We start from the raw sequence: 21,396 nt of genomic DNA on the forward strand, positions 1-21,396 counted from the left end.
ATTTTATTAACAGGATCATTGTCACTAACAGTACATTACAATGCTGCACAAACATATAAGATGCACTGAATAGACTAGCAATGTGCATTTTGGCACTAGATCGCTGCATATCGTGCAGGATGCAAAGTAGTGAGTGGAGCTATTTCTTTCTGAATTAAAGACGGTCAAAACCTTTGAAAAATAAATGCAGTTAGAAAAAACCCCACAGTAAACATGGTTATCTTTTGGGGATAAAATGATTCATATAAGCTTTAACTAAAATATAACATACTATGCAGCAGGCAGCCTTAATGAAATATCCCTCAGAGAGAACCATAGCTTTAAGTAGATAGAATGTTTTTTTTAAAGTAGGTTGCAGGCCTGAATAAAACATACAGCTGCAGAACTCAGTAGTTCAAAGTTTAAAATATCAATTGAAAATGTATAATTATTTTACTCAGCCAAGTAGTGCACTATTTTCACGCTGCTATTTACAGGATCTTATTTGGAGAGCAATTGGAAATTGCTATCAAAGTGGTTTTATTAATCATCCTCAGGCAAAGAGCTTCATGAGGTGTTTATGAGATCTTCATAAGCAATCATGCTGACACCATCAGAGATGGTTCTGGGCAGTTTTCAGTGAGGAGATGCAGTTGCAAATATTTATGAAATAAAATGATCCACTAGTCTTGCAATTATATTGTTGTTTATCACACAAACACATTAAAGTGCTTTGCATATTTGCTTTCAGAGCACACGTGTCATTGCTACGTAACCCAATATAGCAGTCTTTACCAACAACATCTACGAGCAGTCATCAAGAGAATTACCCATCAAGTTGCTTTTGTTAATATTAGTTAAGAGAGGAATTTTTGTGAGGTTTCAATCGAATCTGCCTCCACCACACTTCCAGGCAGTGCATTCCAGAACTGAACCACTCGCCATATGAAAAAAACATTTCTCACATCGCATTTGCTTCTTCTGCAAATCACTTTAAATCTGTGCCCTTTCATTTTCAATCTTTTTACGAATGGGAACTGTTTCCCCTAGTTACTCTGTCCAGCCCCCTCATGCTTTTGAACATCTCTATAAGATCTCCTTTTAGCCTCTCCTCTCCAATCTATCCTCAAAACTGAAGAATCTCATCTCTGGAACCATTTTTGCAAACCTCTTCTGCACTCTATCCAATGCATTCACGTCTTTCCTAAAGTATGGCACTCGGAACTGTACACACCATTCCAGCTGAGGTCTAACTAGTGTCCAATACAGCTTAATCTCCTTGCTGTTGTATTCTATGCCCGTATTAATAAAGGCCAGGATACTGTATACTTTATTAACAGCTCTCTCCACCTGTCCTGCCACCTTCATTGACCTAGGCATATATGTCCAGATCTCTATGCTCCTGCACGCTCTTTTGGAGTTATATCCCTTATTTTATATTATCTTGCCATGTTCTTCCTTCCAAAATGCACCACCTCACACTCCTCTGCACTGAACTTCATTTGCCACCTATCCGCCCACTCCACCAATTTATCTGTGTCCTTTTGAAGCATACTGTCCTCCTTAGTTTTCAATACATCCAGGTTTTGTACCATTCACATTGAAATTGTCCCTTGCACAGCAAGATCTAGATCATTATATATCAGGAAAAGCAAAGGTCCTATTACCCGGGGAACGCCACAACAAACCTTCCTCTAGCCCAAACAATATCCACTCACTGTTTCCTGTTACTGAATCAATTTTGTATCCATTTTGTTACTGTTCATTTTAATTCATGAGCTATAACTTTTCTCACAAGTCTAGACAACGTTTGTACTTCCAATTGCTATCCTACAACAGTGCACCCCACCACTACCTCCTTGGTCCCAACAGCATTTGGTCAGGTGAGCGCAGGTTCAAGCTTAAATAATAACCTTGCAATAAAGCTGCCTGCCAATGCTGACTGTCCAGGCTAAGGCACTCAGCACGGACGCTGAGGTGAGGTATTTCAGAGTGACAAGCATCAATCGCCTCATACCCTGGGAAGGGGCCAAAGCTTTTGGGAGAGAAAATGGGTCAAAATTGGAGGAACACAAGAGGATGAAAAGAGGAGTGAAAAGTATGATTACCACTCAGTGTTGCCTACAATTTGAATCCAATTATTTACGGCACAACTAAATCTTTTGAAAGTAATTTCAAATGTTTTTTCAGTATACTGATAAACTGCTAAAAGCTGCATTGGCAAGATTGATGTTGATCTGATGTTTACACTGATTTATACTAACCTAGAAATAATTGAAAGGAATCACAATCCACATCAAGATCACTCTGAAATTTGTCATAAGAATATGGGATGGATGACAGTCTTGTAACAAAATGCGCACAAATTATATTTCTGCTTCAAGTAATTCTGAGAACCATGACTTCTCCCCACAGAACAAAGAAATAGGAACTAAGGTGATTAGTTCTTCAAGTCTCACTTTGAGTGGCAGCACATTTAACAAGGTAGTCGTACCTGATAAAGAGAAATGCTGCACCCACAGTCAGAGGAATCCAGTTACTATTAGAGGAGTTACAATTAAAGGAGGCCCCTCAGACATAAACCACTGTGTATTTGCCACCATTCGCTATGACAACTAAGATAAATTCAGCCGCAATTTACATTTTCAGCTAATATCCGTCCATTAAGCGAATCAAAAAGCTTTCAAATTTCAAGAACTGAATACATCAGCATTTCTGCCAAGAAATTGAAAGTAAAACGAACCACAGATTAGTTCAGAATCAAATCCCAGTTTTGGAACATTATCCCATTAGGCATAGAGAATTCCAAGTTAACCATAACTATGTGAAACCATACCAGACATGACCTTCATCCTGTACCTTTCTGAAGCTGTTCACTTCTCAATGGCTTTAGAATGAACTGTTTTCCTTCTAAATTACCATCAGGACGGCATCTGCTTGCTTCAAAGTGCCTGAGGATAACTCAGAGTTTAAGCTCTAACTTTGATTTATGATTTGTAAGAAAGCACAAAGCAAATTACAACTCTATCCTACTGGTTCCCTCAAAAAATATAGCTGTAAGGGATTTAGAAAAATTGTGACAATTAGTCAAAAATAAATTCACTCTTCAGACAGCCGTATAACAAAATATCTATAATTATAGAGCCATTTGCAATGTTAGGTTAGATTGAAGAGCAAGTTACCAAGAGTCAAGCTGTGCTGATGTGGTGCAATTGGTTCAGGAGTAGCCACATGGCACTGAAATCATCCAGGTGTCTTTTTCATTGTCAAATTTGACAGGTTTAAGGAAACTTGACTACTCACAGTCTGTAGAGCTTTGGAGTTCCCAGGAAAAGTAACTCTGGCAAGACCTGTAGATTGTTTCTATTCAGGCGGCTGGAGAGGCAGAAAGTGGAAAGAGAAATAGTTGTGAGAAATATATTATCGCCCAAAAATCACCCCTCAATGTTCAAATGCCTCCTTCAAGGTGCAAATTCAATAAATACTGTGTAATCTCCAGTACCTCAGCTCAGTGATATCTTTCATTTCTGAACCTAGATCATAAAGGCAAAGTTTACCATTCCCACACTCTCAGCAGTTCGTGGCACTGGAGGGATCAACAAATCGAAGATAGAGCTTCACTACTTTAGCTTCCTTTCAGTGTTGCTCAATGCTAAGAATGAGGAACTAGTTGATTTACCTGAGTTGTCAACAGGCTATTTGACCATGAGAGGGTCACTACACGGACTGATCATGTGCTCACCAAAACAGGATACAAAACAAAACTAAACAGGAGTGAGGACCCTGACTGGCATTTCCTTTGCTGAGTCCAGATAGAGAACCTTTAACTGTTGCTCCATTGAGATCAATGAGCTTCACACAAACTGGATTGCAAGTAAATTGAAGAGCAAAAGATACTTCATTTTAAACATTCTTGTTGATTACTCAGAAGCACGCCAAGAGTTCCACTGTCTCGTTTTCATGCAATAAGAACATTGTGTCTGTTCTTAATATTCTTCATATTGTGCCTGTCAAAGGCTGGCTTTGTGTGTTTATTAAAGGTCCAAACTCTAATGGACACAGGTGCTACACATGCATCAAATGAAAAATGTGTTATATATTTGGCCAGGATATGATAACAGCTTGTCAACTCCACAAGGTGGTCTGCAGCGTTTACCCAAGACATTATAGAATGTTAAAATGTTCCCTGTAGGCATGCAAGTGAGTCAGGAATCCATAAGTCCAGTGAGAGGCGATGAGAAGCGAAGCTAATGAGAATGTGAAACCTGAACAATTCTTTCCTGATGTCCCCTGGTGAATTGAACTTTATTGTTTTTAACCTACTCCAGAACTCTCACATATTTATTGAAAGCCCTGTAATTACATCAACCTTTCAGTTATTGCTAACTTTCAAATCATTGTGTTAGAGGAATCCATAGATTTAATGCTACCCTGTTGTTTCAAAATTGTGATTTGTTTGTTCTTAGCTAATAGAACAATTTGCCAAAATTACAAAAACAAACAAACACGATTTTCCATGCATCTGGTTTCAACATACCTAAAATTAAATAAACCTCTATTTCAGGAAGGGCCAGGTTGTTCTTGATCCTTTCCAATCACAATAACATCGAAGCATGTGACTGACCCATTCATTCAGGTGGTAATTTGCAGTCATATTTTCACTGACATTACTGAGATTGATCGCATTTCAATGTCTACATATACTCAGTGATGTGCGTTAAACAGGTTTTTAAATACTTTCAGTTGGTCTGAACCCCCATGAACTTCAGTGGGGAAGAATAATCTACAGTGCCTGCTGAGGATGTTGTCTAATAACCTCTCTTGAAAAGTTTGACTGCGTAGTCTCCAGCTCAGGATAGGATCAGGCCTGGTTGTGATGCTTCCCTCAGTCAAACAGCTTGACAAAACTCACTGTCGAGGCTTGAACACGAAGGACAATCAGTTACGTAATATACTTGTTACCTCCTAGCGTTGGTGAGGTATACCTAAGCAAGTTTCACTATTTTAAGGAACGGTGAAAGTAAAATTACTTGGGATGAGGTAGGAATTAGAATATGAAAATTAAATCAATGTTGCGATTTCTTTTAAACAAAGCGCATCCATTCAAGCCACAGTTTGAAAGCTGTGGGGCCTTTCAGTCTTCAACTACAGACAGATGACAGCTACTGTTTTTGTGAAATACAGTCCAAGCATTGTGGGCTGATAATAATAAAAGTGGCGCCAGAGGACTTGGGAGCTGGGGGGGTGGGAGCAAGCAATAGTGTGTGTCTTTAACATTTCGAAACATCCGTTCAAACTGGCTTCTCATTTCAGGAGAAAGTAGAAGGGCCAGCATCCAGCAAACATTGCCACAAAGAACCAGCGCAAAACAGATGTGGGAAAAACAAACAGCAGCTTGCCATCTGAATTAGTAAAAAGGTCCTGCTCAATGCAAACAAACCCCATTCCTCACTTCAACATCAATAGCCATAAAAAGGTCAGGCAAAACCCAACCCAGAGCAAAGGAGAGACACTGAGAACTCTGCAATAGTAGTGGTTTCTGCATGGGCAGGAAGAAACTGTGGTAGCAACGGGGAATGGGAAAAAAAACCTTTCCATTGTGATATTTAAGCATTAAAGACAAAATGAGTTAAGGAGCTAACACTCATACACATTGGACTGGAACACTGATGTGGAACATGGCTCTGATAACTTGCCACAGATCTTGTTAATATTGCAATTATTTATTTATTAAGGTGCAGTCAATCCTCGCTGTTACACTGTTGCTGCAACAAAACATGTGGTAATAGGAAATATGTTATGCTTAGTGCAGGAGGACTTGGACTGTATGGGTGTACTTACTCAGTGTTAATGGTTGTGTACATAATCTTGTCCCAATGGAGAAAATGCTGATTTTGACAAACATCAAGATAAAACAATCTTGTGTCACATTGGATGTCATAGAGATTAGTACAGACAGTGATCTGTACATCAAATAACTTGGGTATCACTGAAGGTCAATCTTGCCTTGTCATCAGATAATTATGAATTTGCACGTAAAGCCAGGTGTTCCTGAGTATAACTATGTGCTCACTAAGTAGGAAACCAGGTCCAATGTGAATAAAATGTAAGGCTCTCATAATGTTCACAACATTTTTTTGTTTCTCTTCTTTCCCTGCAATAATGTACAAACCTGACTGTGAATAACTACTTCAACATTGCCTTGATGAGGAACATAACTTTGCATTTTAAGCCAGTCATGCACTGCACATTTTAAGCCATCCATGTACCACCAATGTTAGCATATTAAACAAAAGGCTTGCATTTATACAGCGCCTTTCATGATCTCAAAATGCTCAAAAGAGCTTTACAGCAAATTATGTGCTTTTTAAAAATAAATTTAGTGTACCCAATCATTTTTCCAATTAAGGGGCAATTTAGAGTGGCCAATCCACCTAGCTTGCACATTTTTGGGTTGTGGGGGCGAAACCCACGCACACACGGGGAGAATGTGCAAACTCCACACAAACAGTGACTCAGAACCGGGATCGAACCTGGGACCTCAGCGCCGTGAGGCCGCAGTGCTAACCCACTGTGCCACCGTGCTGCCCGAAATTATGTGCTTTTAACGTGTAGGCACTATTGCAATGTACAAATTGTGGCAACCAATTTGTGCATATCAAGGTCCTACAAACCACAATGAGTTAATGACTGAGAAATTGGGCTCTTTTAAAACCATTTTTGGGCACTAGGAGTGCCCTTAGAACTCTTAAAATGCCATACACGGTGCGCACACACACACACCCACCCACCTCTGGGACAAGACAACCATGTTTTCCTTTTATTCTTTCAAGGGATCTGGGTTGGCCAGCATTTATTTTCCATCCCTAATTGTCCTTAAGAATGTGGTGGTGAGCTGCCTTCTTGAACCACTGCAGGTACACCCACAGTGCTGTTAGCACCAAGTCACAGTGAAGAAATCGCAATACAGTTCCATGTCAGGATGGTGAATAGTTGGAGGGAACTGCAGGTGATGGTATTTCAATGTATCTTCTGTCCTTCCCCTTCTAGATGGTTGTGGTCATGGATTTGGAAGGTGCTGTCGAAGGAGCCTTGGTGAGTGCATCTTGTAGATGGTACACACTGCTGCCACTATGCATTGGTGGTAAAGGGAAGGAATGTTTGTGGATGAGGTACCAATCATAGAATTTACAGTGCAGAAGGAGGCCATTCGGTCCATCGAGTCTGCACCAGCTCTTGGAAAGAGCAAGGTCCACACCTCCACCCTATCCCCATAACCCAGTAACCCCACCCAACACTAAGGGCAATTTTGGACACTAAGGGCAATTTAGCATGGCCAATCCACCTAACCTGTACATCTTTGGACTGTGGGAGGAAACCGGAGCACCCGGAGGAAACCCACACACACACGGGGAGAACGTGCAGACTCTGCACAGACAGTGACCCAAGCCAGGAATCGAACCTGGGACCCTGGAGCTGTGAAGCAATTGTGCTAACCACAATGCTACCGTGCTGCCCAAATCAAGTGGGCTGTTTTTCCCTGGATGTTGGTGCGGCCTTTGGCGTGTGAAATGATTGTCCATTGGAAGGAGGCAGAGCTGGAGGTAAGTGTTGATGTAATGCTGAGATGATCCAGCATTGCCATTTTGGAGTTCAACATCATGCCTTAACCTCACACTGGGGAACACACGTTTAATCGCATGAAAGACCAGCACTATTTCAAGTGATTATTAACTACTTACAGGTTAGTTGCTGGTTTATTTCTTCAGGTATTTCTTTGATTGTATACATTTTGGCACTTTGTATGATTGTTACTAGATGCAAAAGACAACAGGGTGCACTGACATCTGTGCTTCTGCAAAAGCAGTTGCTATTAGGCATTGGTGCTCCATTTGGCATTTCCCTTAGATTACAGCATTACTTGGAGAATGAGCAGAGGCAATTCAGAGTAGGACAAGTTACTGGAAGTGGGAGGAGGAGAAGCAGCTGAAAGGCTCTCAGTAGTAGAGCATATCTGCCCAGGATGCCTCAGGGAGCAATTCTCCAACCTGAAGACAGTGAACATCAATGTTTGTGACACCTTCATTCAAATCTCCCACAATCATAACGGCAGCCGCAGAATAGGGCAAGGATGGCATGAATTTATGTATCTCACTCCCTCCAGGCTGGAGTTAGAGGTATTTGAAACATCTCAAATGCATGCCATCCATTGTTGTGTAAGGGGACTTTCTAGCTAAAGAGAACTAAATATATTTTTTTGCTATCTTCACCCAATGTGCAGAACGTCACTAGTGACGCACATTGCTTTTTGGATGCCACATGTCAACTCTGACCTATATGGAAACCGAAACTCAGCACCCAGCTGCTGTATGATGAACAGCAGTGCATCATGCAGGTCAATGCCCAGTATCCTGACAGCAGTCCTGATGCCTTCATGCTGTGGTAGCGTGCTGAGCTCACAACATTAGAGCCACTACAGGATACCAAGGCCACTGGCTACTGGGTGATAGCTCATATTCAATGAGACCTGGCTCATGAATCTACTGTATGGCCCATGCACACATGGCACACATGGACAGTGTGTGCACACAATGAAAGCCATTACACCACAGAAAATGTGATGGAACGGATATTTGCAGGCGGGGAAAAAATGTTTCTGCTGCCTGGAGCACTCTGGAGGAGCCCTGCAGTACTCAGCAGAGAAGGCTGAAAATTTGAGGTAGCCTGCTGTATGTTGCACAACCTTGTCACCATACAACTATCTATACAACAAATGGCTGAGGAGCAGGAGCATAAGGAAATAGAAGAAGAGCAAGAATTGGGAGGAGGCAATCTCAACGGCTCCTTTCCATCTATACCGTCTGTGAAAAACTCATCCATGTAATACCAGTAACCACAATCCAAATTCCCCATTCACCAACAGTCCCACATCTTACCTTCCTTCACAGACCATCACAATGCCTGCTTGGCCACAATGAAAAGATAAAATAAAATCCATCACAAAATAAAAATTCCAAACCAAATGTTTAAATTAAATCATCCAATGTTCCATACAAAAGTCAATTAACCACCTTTGTGCCTTTTCCTATCCTAATACTAGTAACACTGGGGACTGGTTTAGTTCAGTTGGCTAGACAGCTGGTTCATGATGCCGAGTGAGGCCAGCAACACGGGTTCAATTCCCGTCCCGGTGAGGTTATTCATGAAGACCCTGGGCGGAATTCTCCGCTCCCGGGAAAAATCGGGAGGGCCGTCGTGAACTCGGCCGAGGTTCACGACGGCCTCAGAGGCCGCTCCTCGCCCCCTATTCTCCCCTCTCGGCGGGGCTAGGAGCGGCGCTCCATAACTCTCGGCCGTGGGGGCGTCGCGCCAAGAATGATGCGGCCGGTGCGCCTAATTATGTCAGCTGCGCATTCGCAGGTTGGCCGGCTCCAACCCCCGCATGCACGGGTGACGTCATGACGCTGACGGCACGAACCCGCACATGCGCGGTGGTCGTCTTTCCCCTCAGCCGCCCCGCAAGACGTGGCAGCTTGATCTTGCGGGGCGGCAGAGGGGAAATAGTGCGTCCGATTTGGACGCCGGCCCGCGATCGGTGGGCACCGATCGCGGGCCTGTCCCCTCCCGAGCACAGTCGTGGTGCTCTTACCTTTCTAGGCCACCTACAGGCCCCAAACGGGCTTCTCACTCCCGTTTCACGATGGCAGCGATCAGGTGTGTTTGCCGCCGTCGTGAAACGGCCGCGAATGGCAGGCCGCTCGGCCCATCCGGGTCGGATTCTTCCGAGCCGGGGGGGGGGGTGGGAGGGGGGGGATCGCGGGGGGCGCCAGGGGGGCATGAACTTTGTCGGAGTGGAGAATCGCGCCCCCTATCTTTTCAACCTTGCCCCTCACCTGAGGTGTGATGTTCCTCAGGTTAAATCACCATCAGTCAGCTCTCCCTTTCAAAGGGGAAAGCAGCCTATGGTCATCTGGGACTATGTTAACTTTACTTTACTTTTACTGTAAGGCTGTATTACTGCAGTGTCTTGCAGCATGCAAGCTGGAAGGTTGCTAATTTTCAGTAGGGGAGATTGCAGGTGGCCTTGGAAGAATATACATCTTACACATTGGAAAGAACAGGCACCAAACTCTTCACATTGCCTTTGTGCCAACAGACCCTGCTATTAATCTACCCCAAATTACGTGAGCTGATGGCTATGAGTGTGAAATCAAGTGATGGAGTCTTGTCTTCATTGTCAGCTTGTCTTCTTGGCGCTCCTCCACTATCTGCTCAGGTTACATCTCTTGAGGGAAAAGGCACATACATAACGTTGTGATAAGGGGAGCAGAAATTAAGAGGTGCCTGCTTAAATTATCTGCAGCTTGTAAATAAGAGTGTGGGATGAGGGGGAAGTGGGATGCGAGCAGGAGGGTGAGGTGTGAGGATGCCGTCTTCATTGATGGTTTCAGCCCCACTGCTGCCGACCCACTCAGCCATGGCCATCTCTCAGTCTCACCATCCCCTTCATGGGAGTTCGGACATGCAAGTGTGCCTCTCCTCCTAAGGTTAGCTCCTGCTGTCTCTGGTTGTGCAGAGGGAAAGAAATGTGCCGGTGAGTGTTGTGCAATCCGTTCGGCTGATTGGCTAGCTGGCAGACAGCCTGTGAATGGTGGGTGTCAGATTAACAGCAATGCTGAGTATATAAGGCTGAGGTGAAACAAACGAATGTCAGGTATGAGTTTGCATTGTTAGAGATTGTTGTGGTTGAGTCATCTGGATGTCACGGTTTGAGCAGGGGCTGAGCCTCGTGGTCCAATTGGCAGGATATGAAAATTGATGGTGCACTCACTGATTTCAGCCAGTCAGTTAGGTAATTGAACTACATCCAGTTCATTGTGGGTTGAATACGAGCAGTAACTGCCATGGTTACCTGCTCTCATTGACTTTTGATCATGTGTCTGTGGCATCTCCATCTCCCATCGTGGGTACAGGAGGTTTCCTCGGTCTTCCATTTCCTCCACCAAGACTTCTAGCATAGCTGCTGAGAACCTTGAAACCTACTCTCTTGTATGTTGTGCCATCCCTCACCCTTTGCCAGGTCATGTTCTCTTCAACCAGGACTCTCAGCACCTGTTCCAGCCATAACACACCTCCCCTTTAAGAAGTGCAGATTAGTTTCAGTGCAGGTTAAGTGGTGCTAGCCAATCATGATACTGGCCCCTTGCTGACACCAATGTACAGTACAGTTATTCATCTGTGTTGTCCACTTCAGTAGCTGTCCAATTTAGCCCCATGTCTGTTTTAATGCCATTGGTGAGGTGTGAATATTGGTCCGGACATTCAGGAGAAATTGCCCTTGTTCCTCTGAGACATAGTTGACATTTTAAGAACATGATCCTGTGCCAATAGGTTTTTGGAAATCTTGAGCCAGCTAATGTCAGTTTGATTGTATCTTCCAAGAACAACATGAAGTAACCAGGCACATCTCCATACGGGATAGGGCAGATGGATCGGGCACAGATGAATCATTTCAACCCCTCTTCATTTGTCCAGCTCTGGGGCGGGATTCTCCGTGAATCAGCGCGATGGCCTGAACCCGGCGCCAAAAACATCGTGAATCACTCCGGCGTCGGGTCTCTCGAAACGTTGTGAATTCTCAGGCCGGGAATAGGCTAGTAGCTGCGTGACGCCATTCGCGATGGCGTGACCCGTCGCGGACATGCGCAGCGTCACTGTACAAAAGACGCCCCCCCCTGGAGACCCGGTAAAATGGCCGCCCGCCGCGCAGCGCCACGTGTGACCACCCACTGCCTGCCCCCTTACCACCTTCCCCCTCCTCCCTTCCCCATATCCCCATTCCCCCTCCCCATATCCCCCCTTCCCCATATCCCCCCTTCCCCCATATTTTCCCTTCCCCGTATCCCCGTTCCCCCATATCCCCACCCCCATATCCCCCTTCCCCATATCCCCCCTTCCCCATATCCCCCATATCCCTCCTTCCCCATATCCCCCTTCCCCCATATCCCTCCTTCCCCATATCCCTGTTCCCCATATCACCCCTTCCCCCATATCCCCCTTCCCCATATCCTCCCTTCCCCATATCCCCCTGCCCCCATATCCTCCATATCGCCTTTCCCCCATATCCCCTGCCCCATATCCCCCTCCTCCATATCCCCCATATCCCCCCTTCCCCCATATTCCCCCTTCCCCATATCCCCCTTCCCCCATATCCCCCCTTCCCCATATCCCCCCATATCCCCCTTCCCCCATATCCCACCTTCCCCCCATATCCCCTTCCACCATATCCCCCATCCCCATATCCCCCTTCTGCCATATCCCCATATCCCCCTTCCCCATATCCCCTTCCCCATATCCCCCTTCCCCCATATCCCCTTCCCCCATATCCCCCTTCCGCCATATCCACCATATCCCCCATATTCCCTTCTCCCAAATGCCCCTTCCCCCAGATCCCCCCTTCCCCCATATCCCCCTTCCCCCATATCCCCCTTCCCCATATCCCCCCTTCCCCCATATCTCCAAGCCCCATATCCCCCTTTCCCCATATCTCCCATATTCCCTTCTCCCATATCCCCCCTTCCCCCAGATCCCCCCTTCCCCCATATCCCCCCTTCCCCCATATCCCCCTTCCCCATATGGGGACCACCCGTGTGCAGGAGCAGGTAGTGGTGCCGGTCATGCATGCCACCCAGGCTGACACCGCACAGGTGGTGCCCGTGGTGGAGGCAATGGGTGCGACGGTGTCAGACATGGATCGCAGTATGCAAAGTGTGGGGCTTTCCGTGCAGGCGGCCCAGTCTCAGCAGGCAATGGCCTAGTCTCTGCAGGCCTTTGCTGAGGGCATCGGCGCCATTGTCCCTGTGCTGTCCGGCATCGCACAGATACAGACAGGGATGGCCAATTCCCTGAGCTCCATGGCTGCAAACATGCAGACCCTTGTTGATACCAGGGCGGGCCTCCAGGACTGGCAGCGCCAGGGGTCGGGAGGGCGTCAGGAGCTTGGTCCGTTCGCATCCCCGACCCATGTAGAGGCCCGGGAGCCATCGGGCACCCGGAGGGAGGAGGAGGTGCTGGGGCCCGTTCCAGGTCCATCTGTAGGGGAGGTCCCAGAACACTACGACACCTCGGACTCCCCCCCTTCGGTCCCGGGTGCATCTGGTGGGCAACGGGCAGGACAGGCTGGCAGCTCGCCATCCCAGTTGCCCGAGCTGCAGCCCTAGGCCAGGCCGCCCCAGTAAATGGCCGCCAAAGGGCTCCCTTGTAACAGGGCAGGAATCACAGGAGTCCACCTCCAGTTCTGCTGTACCATCTGGGGAACCATCTAGATGTAGACATAGGGGCCGTAAGGCCAAACAATTAGACACTGAGTAAGTTGTCACGGGTGCAGCGCACAGACAAGTTTTAGGGGCAAGGGCACGTGTACGAACTGTTTGTCATTAAAATCACTTTCACACCTACAGAAGCTGCCTTGTGCTCTGTCCGATGCGTGCGGGGATGTGGTGTGAGGTGAGGGCCAGTGTGTGTGTGAGGGGTGATAGAATGTTGGCCTCAGGTGAGTATGCCCCTCCTGCCCCCGGGTCGGTACCATGCGCTGCAGTGTCACGGCCGCATGCAGGGACTGTCCGGGTGGAGGGTGGTACTGTGACCACGGGTGAGACATTATCCAATGATGTAGAGCCCAGAGCTCATCGCAGGGCGGGTTGTCATCATCCTCCATGGCCCATTCTTGGTGATTCCCACGCTCCCCTAGCCCATGAACCGGACGGCTATCAGCCTGTCCCATGCCCGCTGGCCCAGTCAGTAATATGGGCAGCCTCCCGTCCATGTCCAGCCCATCTGTCCTGACCATTGCCCCCAACCTCCTCATCTGGGGAGGTCTGTGCCTTGCCTTGCTGCTCCTCCCCTTCCCCCTCCTCTGCCTGCAGCACATCGCCCCTCTGCTGGGCTATATTGTGCAGGACGCAGCAGACCACAATGATGCAGCCGACCCTATCTGACGGGAACTGGAGGGCCCCTCCAGAGCGGTCCAGGCACCTGAAGCGCATCTTCAGCAGCCTATGCCACCTCTCTATCACACCCATGGTCGCTGCATGGGCATCGTTGTAGCAGTTCTCCGCGCCAGTCTGTGGCCTCCATATAGGCATAATCAGCCACGACCGCAACGGGTAACCCCTGCCGCCCAGCAGCGCGGGGGGGGGGGGGGGGGGGGGGGGGGGGGGGAGATCCCTCGAACGTGGTGGGGATGAAAGATTGCGCCAATACGGATGAGTCATGTACACTGCCCGGGTACCGGGCGCAGACGTGCAGGATCGTCATGCAGTGGTCACAGACCACCTGCACGCCCGGATGCACCGGTGCACCAACGCCTGCGAGATGCCAGACAGGCCCCCACTTGGCGCCTGGAAGGACCCCGTGGCATAAAAGTTCAGGGTCACCATAACCTTGACGGCCACGGGGAGAACGTGTCCTCCCCCAGTGCCATGCGGTGCCAGGTGTGCCATCAGGTGGCAGATATGGGTGACGATTTCCTGGCTCATCCGGAGCCCCTCCTACATGCCCGGTCCGTAAGGTCCTGGTACAATGAGCGGAGCCGGTACACGCAGGGCCTCATCGGTCATCTCCATGACACCACCACCACCTCCTCCTCCTCGTCCTGTCATGCGGGTGGCCCTCCAACCTGGACGGCTGCCACCTGCCTCCTCTGCGGTAGCCTCCGCCGCCTCCCTGGCACCCTCCTACTCCAGCTCCTCCAGGGCAACATGTAGAAGTGCGACTCCCGCCACGGCGGCCAACGTTGCTGAGTGATGACCAAACATAACGGCCTGCAGGGGGTGGGGGGGGGAATAGAGAATATGTCACCATTGCCCATCCCCCCCCCCCCCCCCCCCCCCCCCCCCGCAGCCAGGTGCCATGGGCTGCATGGTCGCGAGTGTTGCCAGCTGGCACATGGCCAGGCATGACTGGCTGACACTGTTAAATAGATGGTTTGATTTACGCCAGCGTGACCCGTGGTCACGTCGGCAGGACTTCGGCCCATCCGGCCCGGAGAATTGGGGCGGCCCTGGGGCCCATTGCGTCACCGGTCCTCGACATTCTCTGTGGCGCGATTCACGTCAATGGGATTTGGTGGGGGGGGGGGGGAGTATATCGTGGGGCAGCCGGGCACGGGATTTACATCCCCCCCCAAGTATTTCTCCGACCCGCCGGGGTGTCGGAGAATCCCGCCCCTGAAGTGACATCTGCCCCATTTTCATTGTCCTGTCATTGCTGTACCAATATGGGTCAGTGTAGAAATGGAAAATTCAGGTTAATAACCATAAAAGTGCGTTAAAAGAAAACTTTATTTTATTTTCAAAACTGCACTTATGTGTTTGATGCACCATAAAAACGGGATTTACTGAAAACCCTCAAGATGCACAGTTCAGAACTCACTTTGTGCCAGCAATGAAATAGACAAGCATTACCCATCACCAGGAAAACCCATTTCCACCGACCTTCCTTATAGCTGTATGGAAATGGTATGTCCCAACACCACCTCAGAGGCAGCTTCTGTGCTTCAGTCAGGTGGGAGTGGCTATTCACATTGCTCTCTCTGGGAGAATATCACCATCTATTGTGGTTTCTTTCTTTAAAGGATTCAGACAGATAAAAGAAATGTTTCTTTTCCCACCAGGGTCTTTCCTCTGAAGAGTTTCTACAGCAACACACCCACTCTGCCCTTTATAAAAAGACTCTGAGGATTTTTACTGCAAGATATGAGTGACAAATAACGAATGAGCTGCACAAAATAAGAAACCAGTTGATTCCCTCATGGTCAAATCCTTTGGAGTACAATATCACCTTTTTTAATGCAGCAGACAGCAATGCTTCAGGAAAAAATAAAGCTTCATTTCAGGAACCCTGAGTAAGTTTTGAAGTGGGGAGGGGGCAGCTTTTGTCATAATTAGTGTATCCCCATCCCCCTTATTCAAATATTGTTCTTTTAAAACTATCACCCCGCTAAAACGGTGGTGATTCTCATCCTGGTATTCAATATAGGGTATTCCTTCGAACTGTTGTTCATCCCTCCACAACCCCACTCTCCACTTCCCATAACAAGACTATGGCAGACAACCTGAGATTGCCGAAGCTGCTGCCCTTCATTCAGCTTCCACTAATGAATCAAGAATAGGCTGGTTTAGCTCAGTGGGCTAGACAGCTGGTTTGTGATACAGAACAAGGCCAGCAGCGCGGGTTCAATTCCCGTACCAGCTTACCCGAACAGGCGCCGGAATGTGGCGACTAGGAGCTTTTCACAGTAACTTCATACTTGTGACAATAAAAGGTTATTTTTATTAAGTGTCAGAATATTTCACTTCTTGTTGGGCTTTAAAGCATTATCTCAGCACACTGAGATGGAGACGAGATTGCTTCCTCAACTTTTTGTTTTCAAACCCTCTTGAAGCAATCTTTCCACATTTCAGTCGAGTCCTTGGAATTTTAACAATGGCTGGATCTCCTCCCTGTTTTTAATGATGATTCTATCCAAACAATTTAAAGGGCCAGTCTTGTGTTTTGCGGCTGTCGGCCTTCTCTGTAACATTGCAATCAAGGATTCCATCAATATTTATATGTGAGCGAATCTCATGCCTGACGACAAACTCCAGGTCACAGGGAAAAACTTGGTCTACAATACTGCTGCCTGACTGAAAGCCGGGGTCAGTAATGTCAACATGGAAGAGAGGGTTACTAAACCAGATCTCCATAACTTGAATGAAACACATTGCCAGAAAAGATGGGCAGGACTTTTCTGGGCCTAGGTTGGCAAGAACAGCAGTGGGGGCATCAAGAAAATAGTAAAGAGCTATGTCGGGGCATCTCCCCAAAGTATTCCCGTGACTGGGAACGTTTCCCAGTGACAGGAGCAGATGCAGAATGGTTGCCTGCCGAACGGAGGCGGCCATCTGAGAAAATCAATTATAAAGCCCGATGCAGCGCCGATGTAGAGGGCTCACTGGAATTATGTCGGTGGAAAAGTGGCCCCCAGCCAAGTGTGGAAGCCACCAACTTCATGGAGTCAGTCTCCCACTGGCAGTCTGTGGGGCATAGGGGCCAGAGGTTCAATGGACATTAAATGGACCACATGAGGGAAAGGCAGCCTCCACAGCTCAAACATTCCTCCCGGAAGGATTTCCCCTCCATTTCTGGGGTCTGTCCACCGGCGGCCATTCAATATTAAAAAAATATACTGACTCCATGTTGAGGGGAACTCGTGATCTCGACACCATCTCAGGAGTGCCCATTGGGGCTGCTATGGCTTCAGAGGTGCCAGCCCTCGCATAGGGCTAGCAGCATCAAAATCCTGCCAGCCACCTGTAATAGGACAGTGAGTTTAGAGAATGTCAATTAGGAGGCCACTGCCAGGAATATCACTGTTTTGGTCTGGCTCCCAACAAATGGTGGCTCAGGACCCAAATTTGGTCCCGACATTGGGATCTTGAAGCCCAAAATGAAATCCTGCCTCAAGAAGAAATAACACCGAAGTATCTTATTAAACAGCTATCAAAGTGACAAATTACAACCTATGTGGCTGTGTCAATGATAAACTTTCCCTCCTTGTTAATCTGAACCAGTCTGCAGACTTTGACATAATCAAGGCATCTCCATTGTCATCCAGCTGGACGGGGCTTCTCTCACTAGGTTCCATTTTTATCTATCCAAATGTGACCAAAGTGTCATTTGCAATGGCTTCTCTTTCTGCTCCCACACCATTACCTCTGGTGTCCCCAGAAGATCTATCCCCCTCTTGGTCCCCTCCTATGTCCAATCAACATGCTGCCCCCGAGCGGCATCATCCAGAAGCAATGCTAGTTTTCACATGCATGCTACCCATGTCTGCGTGGGTTTCCTCCAGGTGCTCTGGTTTCCTCCCACAGTCCAAAGATGTGCAGGTTAGGTGGATTGGCCATGCTAAATTGCCCTGAGTGTCCAAAAAGGTTAGGTTGGGTTACGGGGATAGGGTGAAGGTGTAAGCTTACGTAGCGTGCTCTTTCTAAGGGCCGGTACAGACTTGATGGGCCAAATGGCCTCCTTCAGCACTGTAAATTCTGTGAACACCAGCTCTATCTCACCACCACCTTTCTCAGATCTCCAATGTTACCAAATTATCTGATTGCTTATCTGACATCCAGTACTTGAAGAGCCTGGCCATGGGTGGTAATGGGACTTAAACATGAGCTCCTCTTCGTCAGGATGCCTTGTAGTCCCAGCAGTGGCTACCACTTCCACCAAGCACTGTTGGGACTACAAAGCTGATGGCCATCCAATTTGCCAGCACCACTCAAAGGTGGAATTTCCTCACAAGATATTGGCAGAGTCTCGCCATAAAGCAAGTAACGCCGCTCCCATCAACTTTTGAGCCGTATTCGGGGACTGCGGCGCCCTGTAACATTCAGGTCCTTGTGTGGTTTAGTGTCATATTCTTTTTAATTTAGAGTACCCAATCATTTTTTTTCCCAATTAAGGGCAATTTAGCATTGCCAATCCACCTGGCTTGGAAATTTTTGGGTTGTGGGGGTGAAACCCACGCAAACACGGGGAGAATGTGCAAACTCCTCACGGACAGTAACCCAGAGCCGGGATCGAACCTGGGATCTCGGTGTTGCCCTATATTTTGTTTTGAAATGCTTTTGTGAAGCACCTTGGATTATTTTATTGGGCGGAACCTTCTGCTCTCACTTTTGATAAGCTTGGTGGTGGGTATGGCATTTAATGAGGCCGAATGGTGGTGTACCTGAACTCTGCCACCTTCCTGTGCCTACCAAAATTATGTTCTGGGTGGGAAGGCCCATGGTTGACATTCCCACCCCACCACCAATTGAGGCTGAAGTAATCAAATACTGACTACTGCAGGGCCTTGTCCTGCCACTGCTGGTATTAACCCAGTGCAGCCTGTCACCATGCAGTGTGCACAGACTGTAAAATTGTGCAGCCAGCATGCCACTTCCTGGGAGGTATCCTTAGATCAAAGGCACTCAGTGCCTGCTCAAGCAGCTGGACATCAGGAGCAAGGGTTCTGCTGAGACCTACACCCTTTGCTTGCCACCAACACTGCAGCACCAATCTCCTGCAGGCCCCATCCCAAATCATTCGCCTATGGTCTGGCTCAGTCCGCTATCGTGCAAATCTGATGCCTCTCCTTCCAGCAGCAGTCACAGCTTATCCAGTGGTGCTGCTGAGCACAAGAGCTGCCAGTTTCTGATTGGCTGGCAGCTCTCAGTCGGTATGATTTTTTTGCCACCGGGGTCTTGAGTCCAGGGGAAGGCCCACCGCTGGCCTCGCCACTGCCTGATTGGCTTTTGGTTCGTTGGGCAGCTCAGGTTTCCCTCCAGCCGGCAGGCGAGACCCCCAATGCCTCAACAAGATTCCGTCCATTATGTTAAAAGTGCTATACAAATTTAAGCTGTTGTTGTTATTGTTGTTAGCTGCGCTAATTCCCAAAGCAATCCCACATAGGCTACAATAGTCATTCCATTGCACCACTCTGCTGTTGAATCTCACGCTGAGCAGTGCTATTCATCTGTTTATTTGAAACACTGGCATACAAATCCAAAGGTTATTACCAAATGAGCACTTTCTATTCTTTTTACGAAAGATATTCTATTTGTCACTTTCAGTTAGCTGTCCCCATTGAATAAGGTCTTGTTTAATTTCCTCGTCAGCCCTTGTTGTGGATTCAGGCAATGGCTTGGAATTCTTGGTTTTAAAAAATTGGATTATTTCGCTGCCATTGACTGTCTGACACTTTTAAACTACATAAAAGAAAGTCATTAAAGGAGTGAAAGAAAATAATTCAAGGTCCATTATAACCAGAAACAAGCAGTACACACAGCAGATTAGCAGGCAGCACTACTGAGTGCTTTTTAAATTGATGTCAGATCAAATTAATTTCTGGTTTCTCAAGACGCTGTTTTATTTATTTACGAGCTCTTCCCCTTTTTTTCTTTCCTTTTCACAGTGCTATTGCTGTGTTTTCTTTCCAAGCCGCATCTTCTAGTTGAGAAGGTGCAACATGTCCCTGAATTACAGAATACTTACAATAAAGGAGTCAACCATTCGGCCCATCATGTCCTCGTGCCACTCCCAGCCTTCTCCTGTAACCCTGTACATTCTTCCTTTTCAGATAACAATCCCATTTCCTCTTTTTTTTTAATAAACTTACAGTACCCAATTCATTATTTCCAATTAAGGGGCAATTTAGCGTGGCCTATCCACCTACCCTGCACATCTTTGGGTTGTGGGGCTGAAACCCACGCAAACACGGGGAGAATGTGCAAACTCCACACAGACAGTGATACAGGGCCGGGACCTCGCGCCATGAGGCAGCAGTGCTAACCACTGCGCCGCTGTGTTGCCCTCCCATTTCCTCTTAGCCTGCCTCCGCTACACTCTCAAGCAGTGCATATCAGGACCCAACACTCACTGGGTGAAAACGTTTTTCCTCATGTTGGCTTGCTTCCTTTACCTATTATCTTAAATCCGTGACTTCTTGATTCTCGATCCTTCAGCCAACGGGATCAGTTTTTCACTATCTACTCTGTCTAGATTCCTCATGATTGTGTATACCTCTATCAGATCTCCTCTCAACTTTCTCTGCTCCAAGGAGAACGGTCCCACATTCTCCAATCCATATAGTTAACAGAAGTTCCCCACTGCAACCATATCCGTGAGCCTTCTCTGCACTCCCTCTAATGCCTTCACATCTTACCTAACGTGAAGCGCATCCCCCCAGATTTGTCCGCAAGTCTTCCAGACGCTGCTGCGCATAGCCAGGAGAAAACCACTGGGGTTTCAAGACCAAATGTGTATTTTTGTCATTTTCTTCGAACTCTTTCATGAGTTATAAAAATAGAAGAGATGGGAAGAAAAGACTGTCTGATTGGGTGGGGCAGTTGGAGGCATGCGGTCATATTGTGAAACCTTTAGGAATACACCTAACCAGAGTTGGCAATCTTAGGTGCTTTTGTTTTACAATACCGATAGCTGGCAGGAGGTTAATTTCTGTGCTGCAATACCCAACTACTGAGCTGTGTTGTCAGATCACAAATGGTGAGACTCACCCAAGGGCAATTAGAATCTCATGATGTTTGAGACTAGAATTCAAGCTCACAGCCTTGCTGTTAAGATCATAAGAAAGGATCATATAAACCAGGAGTAGCAGTAGGCCATTTGGCCCATCAAGCCTGCTCTGCTTAAGGGCTTCCATCCTTTGAGTCCAAAGATGTGCGGGTTAGGTGGATTGGCCATGCTAAATTGCCCGTAGTGTCCTAATAAAGTAAGGTTGGGGGGGGGGGTTATTGGGTTACGGGTATATTACGTGGGTTTGAGTAGGGTGATCATGGCTCGGCACAACATCGAGGGCCGAAGGGCCTGTTCTGT

General features: G+C 47.4%; 1 protein-coding gene across 17 annotated transcripts in view; it reads right to left on the bottom strand.

Annotated features, from left to right (window-relative positions):
- slit2 (slit homolog 2 (Drosophila)) overlaps positions 1 to 21,396 on the bottom strand; it is a 537,548-nt gene that overhangs the window by 505,520 nt on the left and 10,632 nt on the right. For all 17 annotated transcript variants that reach the window (XM_038791516.1, XM_038791512.1, XM_038791513.1 and 14 more), the window contains exon 4: positions 3,283 to 3,354. In XM_038791516.1, the coding sequence (XP_038647444.1) occupies positions 3,283 to 3,354 (72 nt within the window). The remainder of the gene's footprint in view (positions 1 to 3,282; positions 3,355 to 21,396) is intronic.

This window comes from Scyliorhinus canicula, chromosome 3, assembly GCF_902713615.1.
Source record: "Scyliorhinus canicula chromosome 3, sScyCan1.1, whole genome shotgun sequence".
Lineage (NCBI taxonomy): Eukaryota > Metazoa > Chordata > Chondrichthyes > Carcharhiniformes > Scyliorhinidae > Scyliorhinus > Scyliorhinus canicula.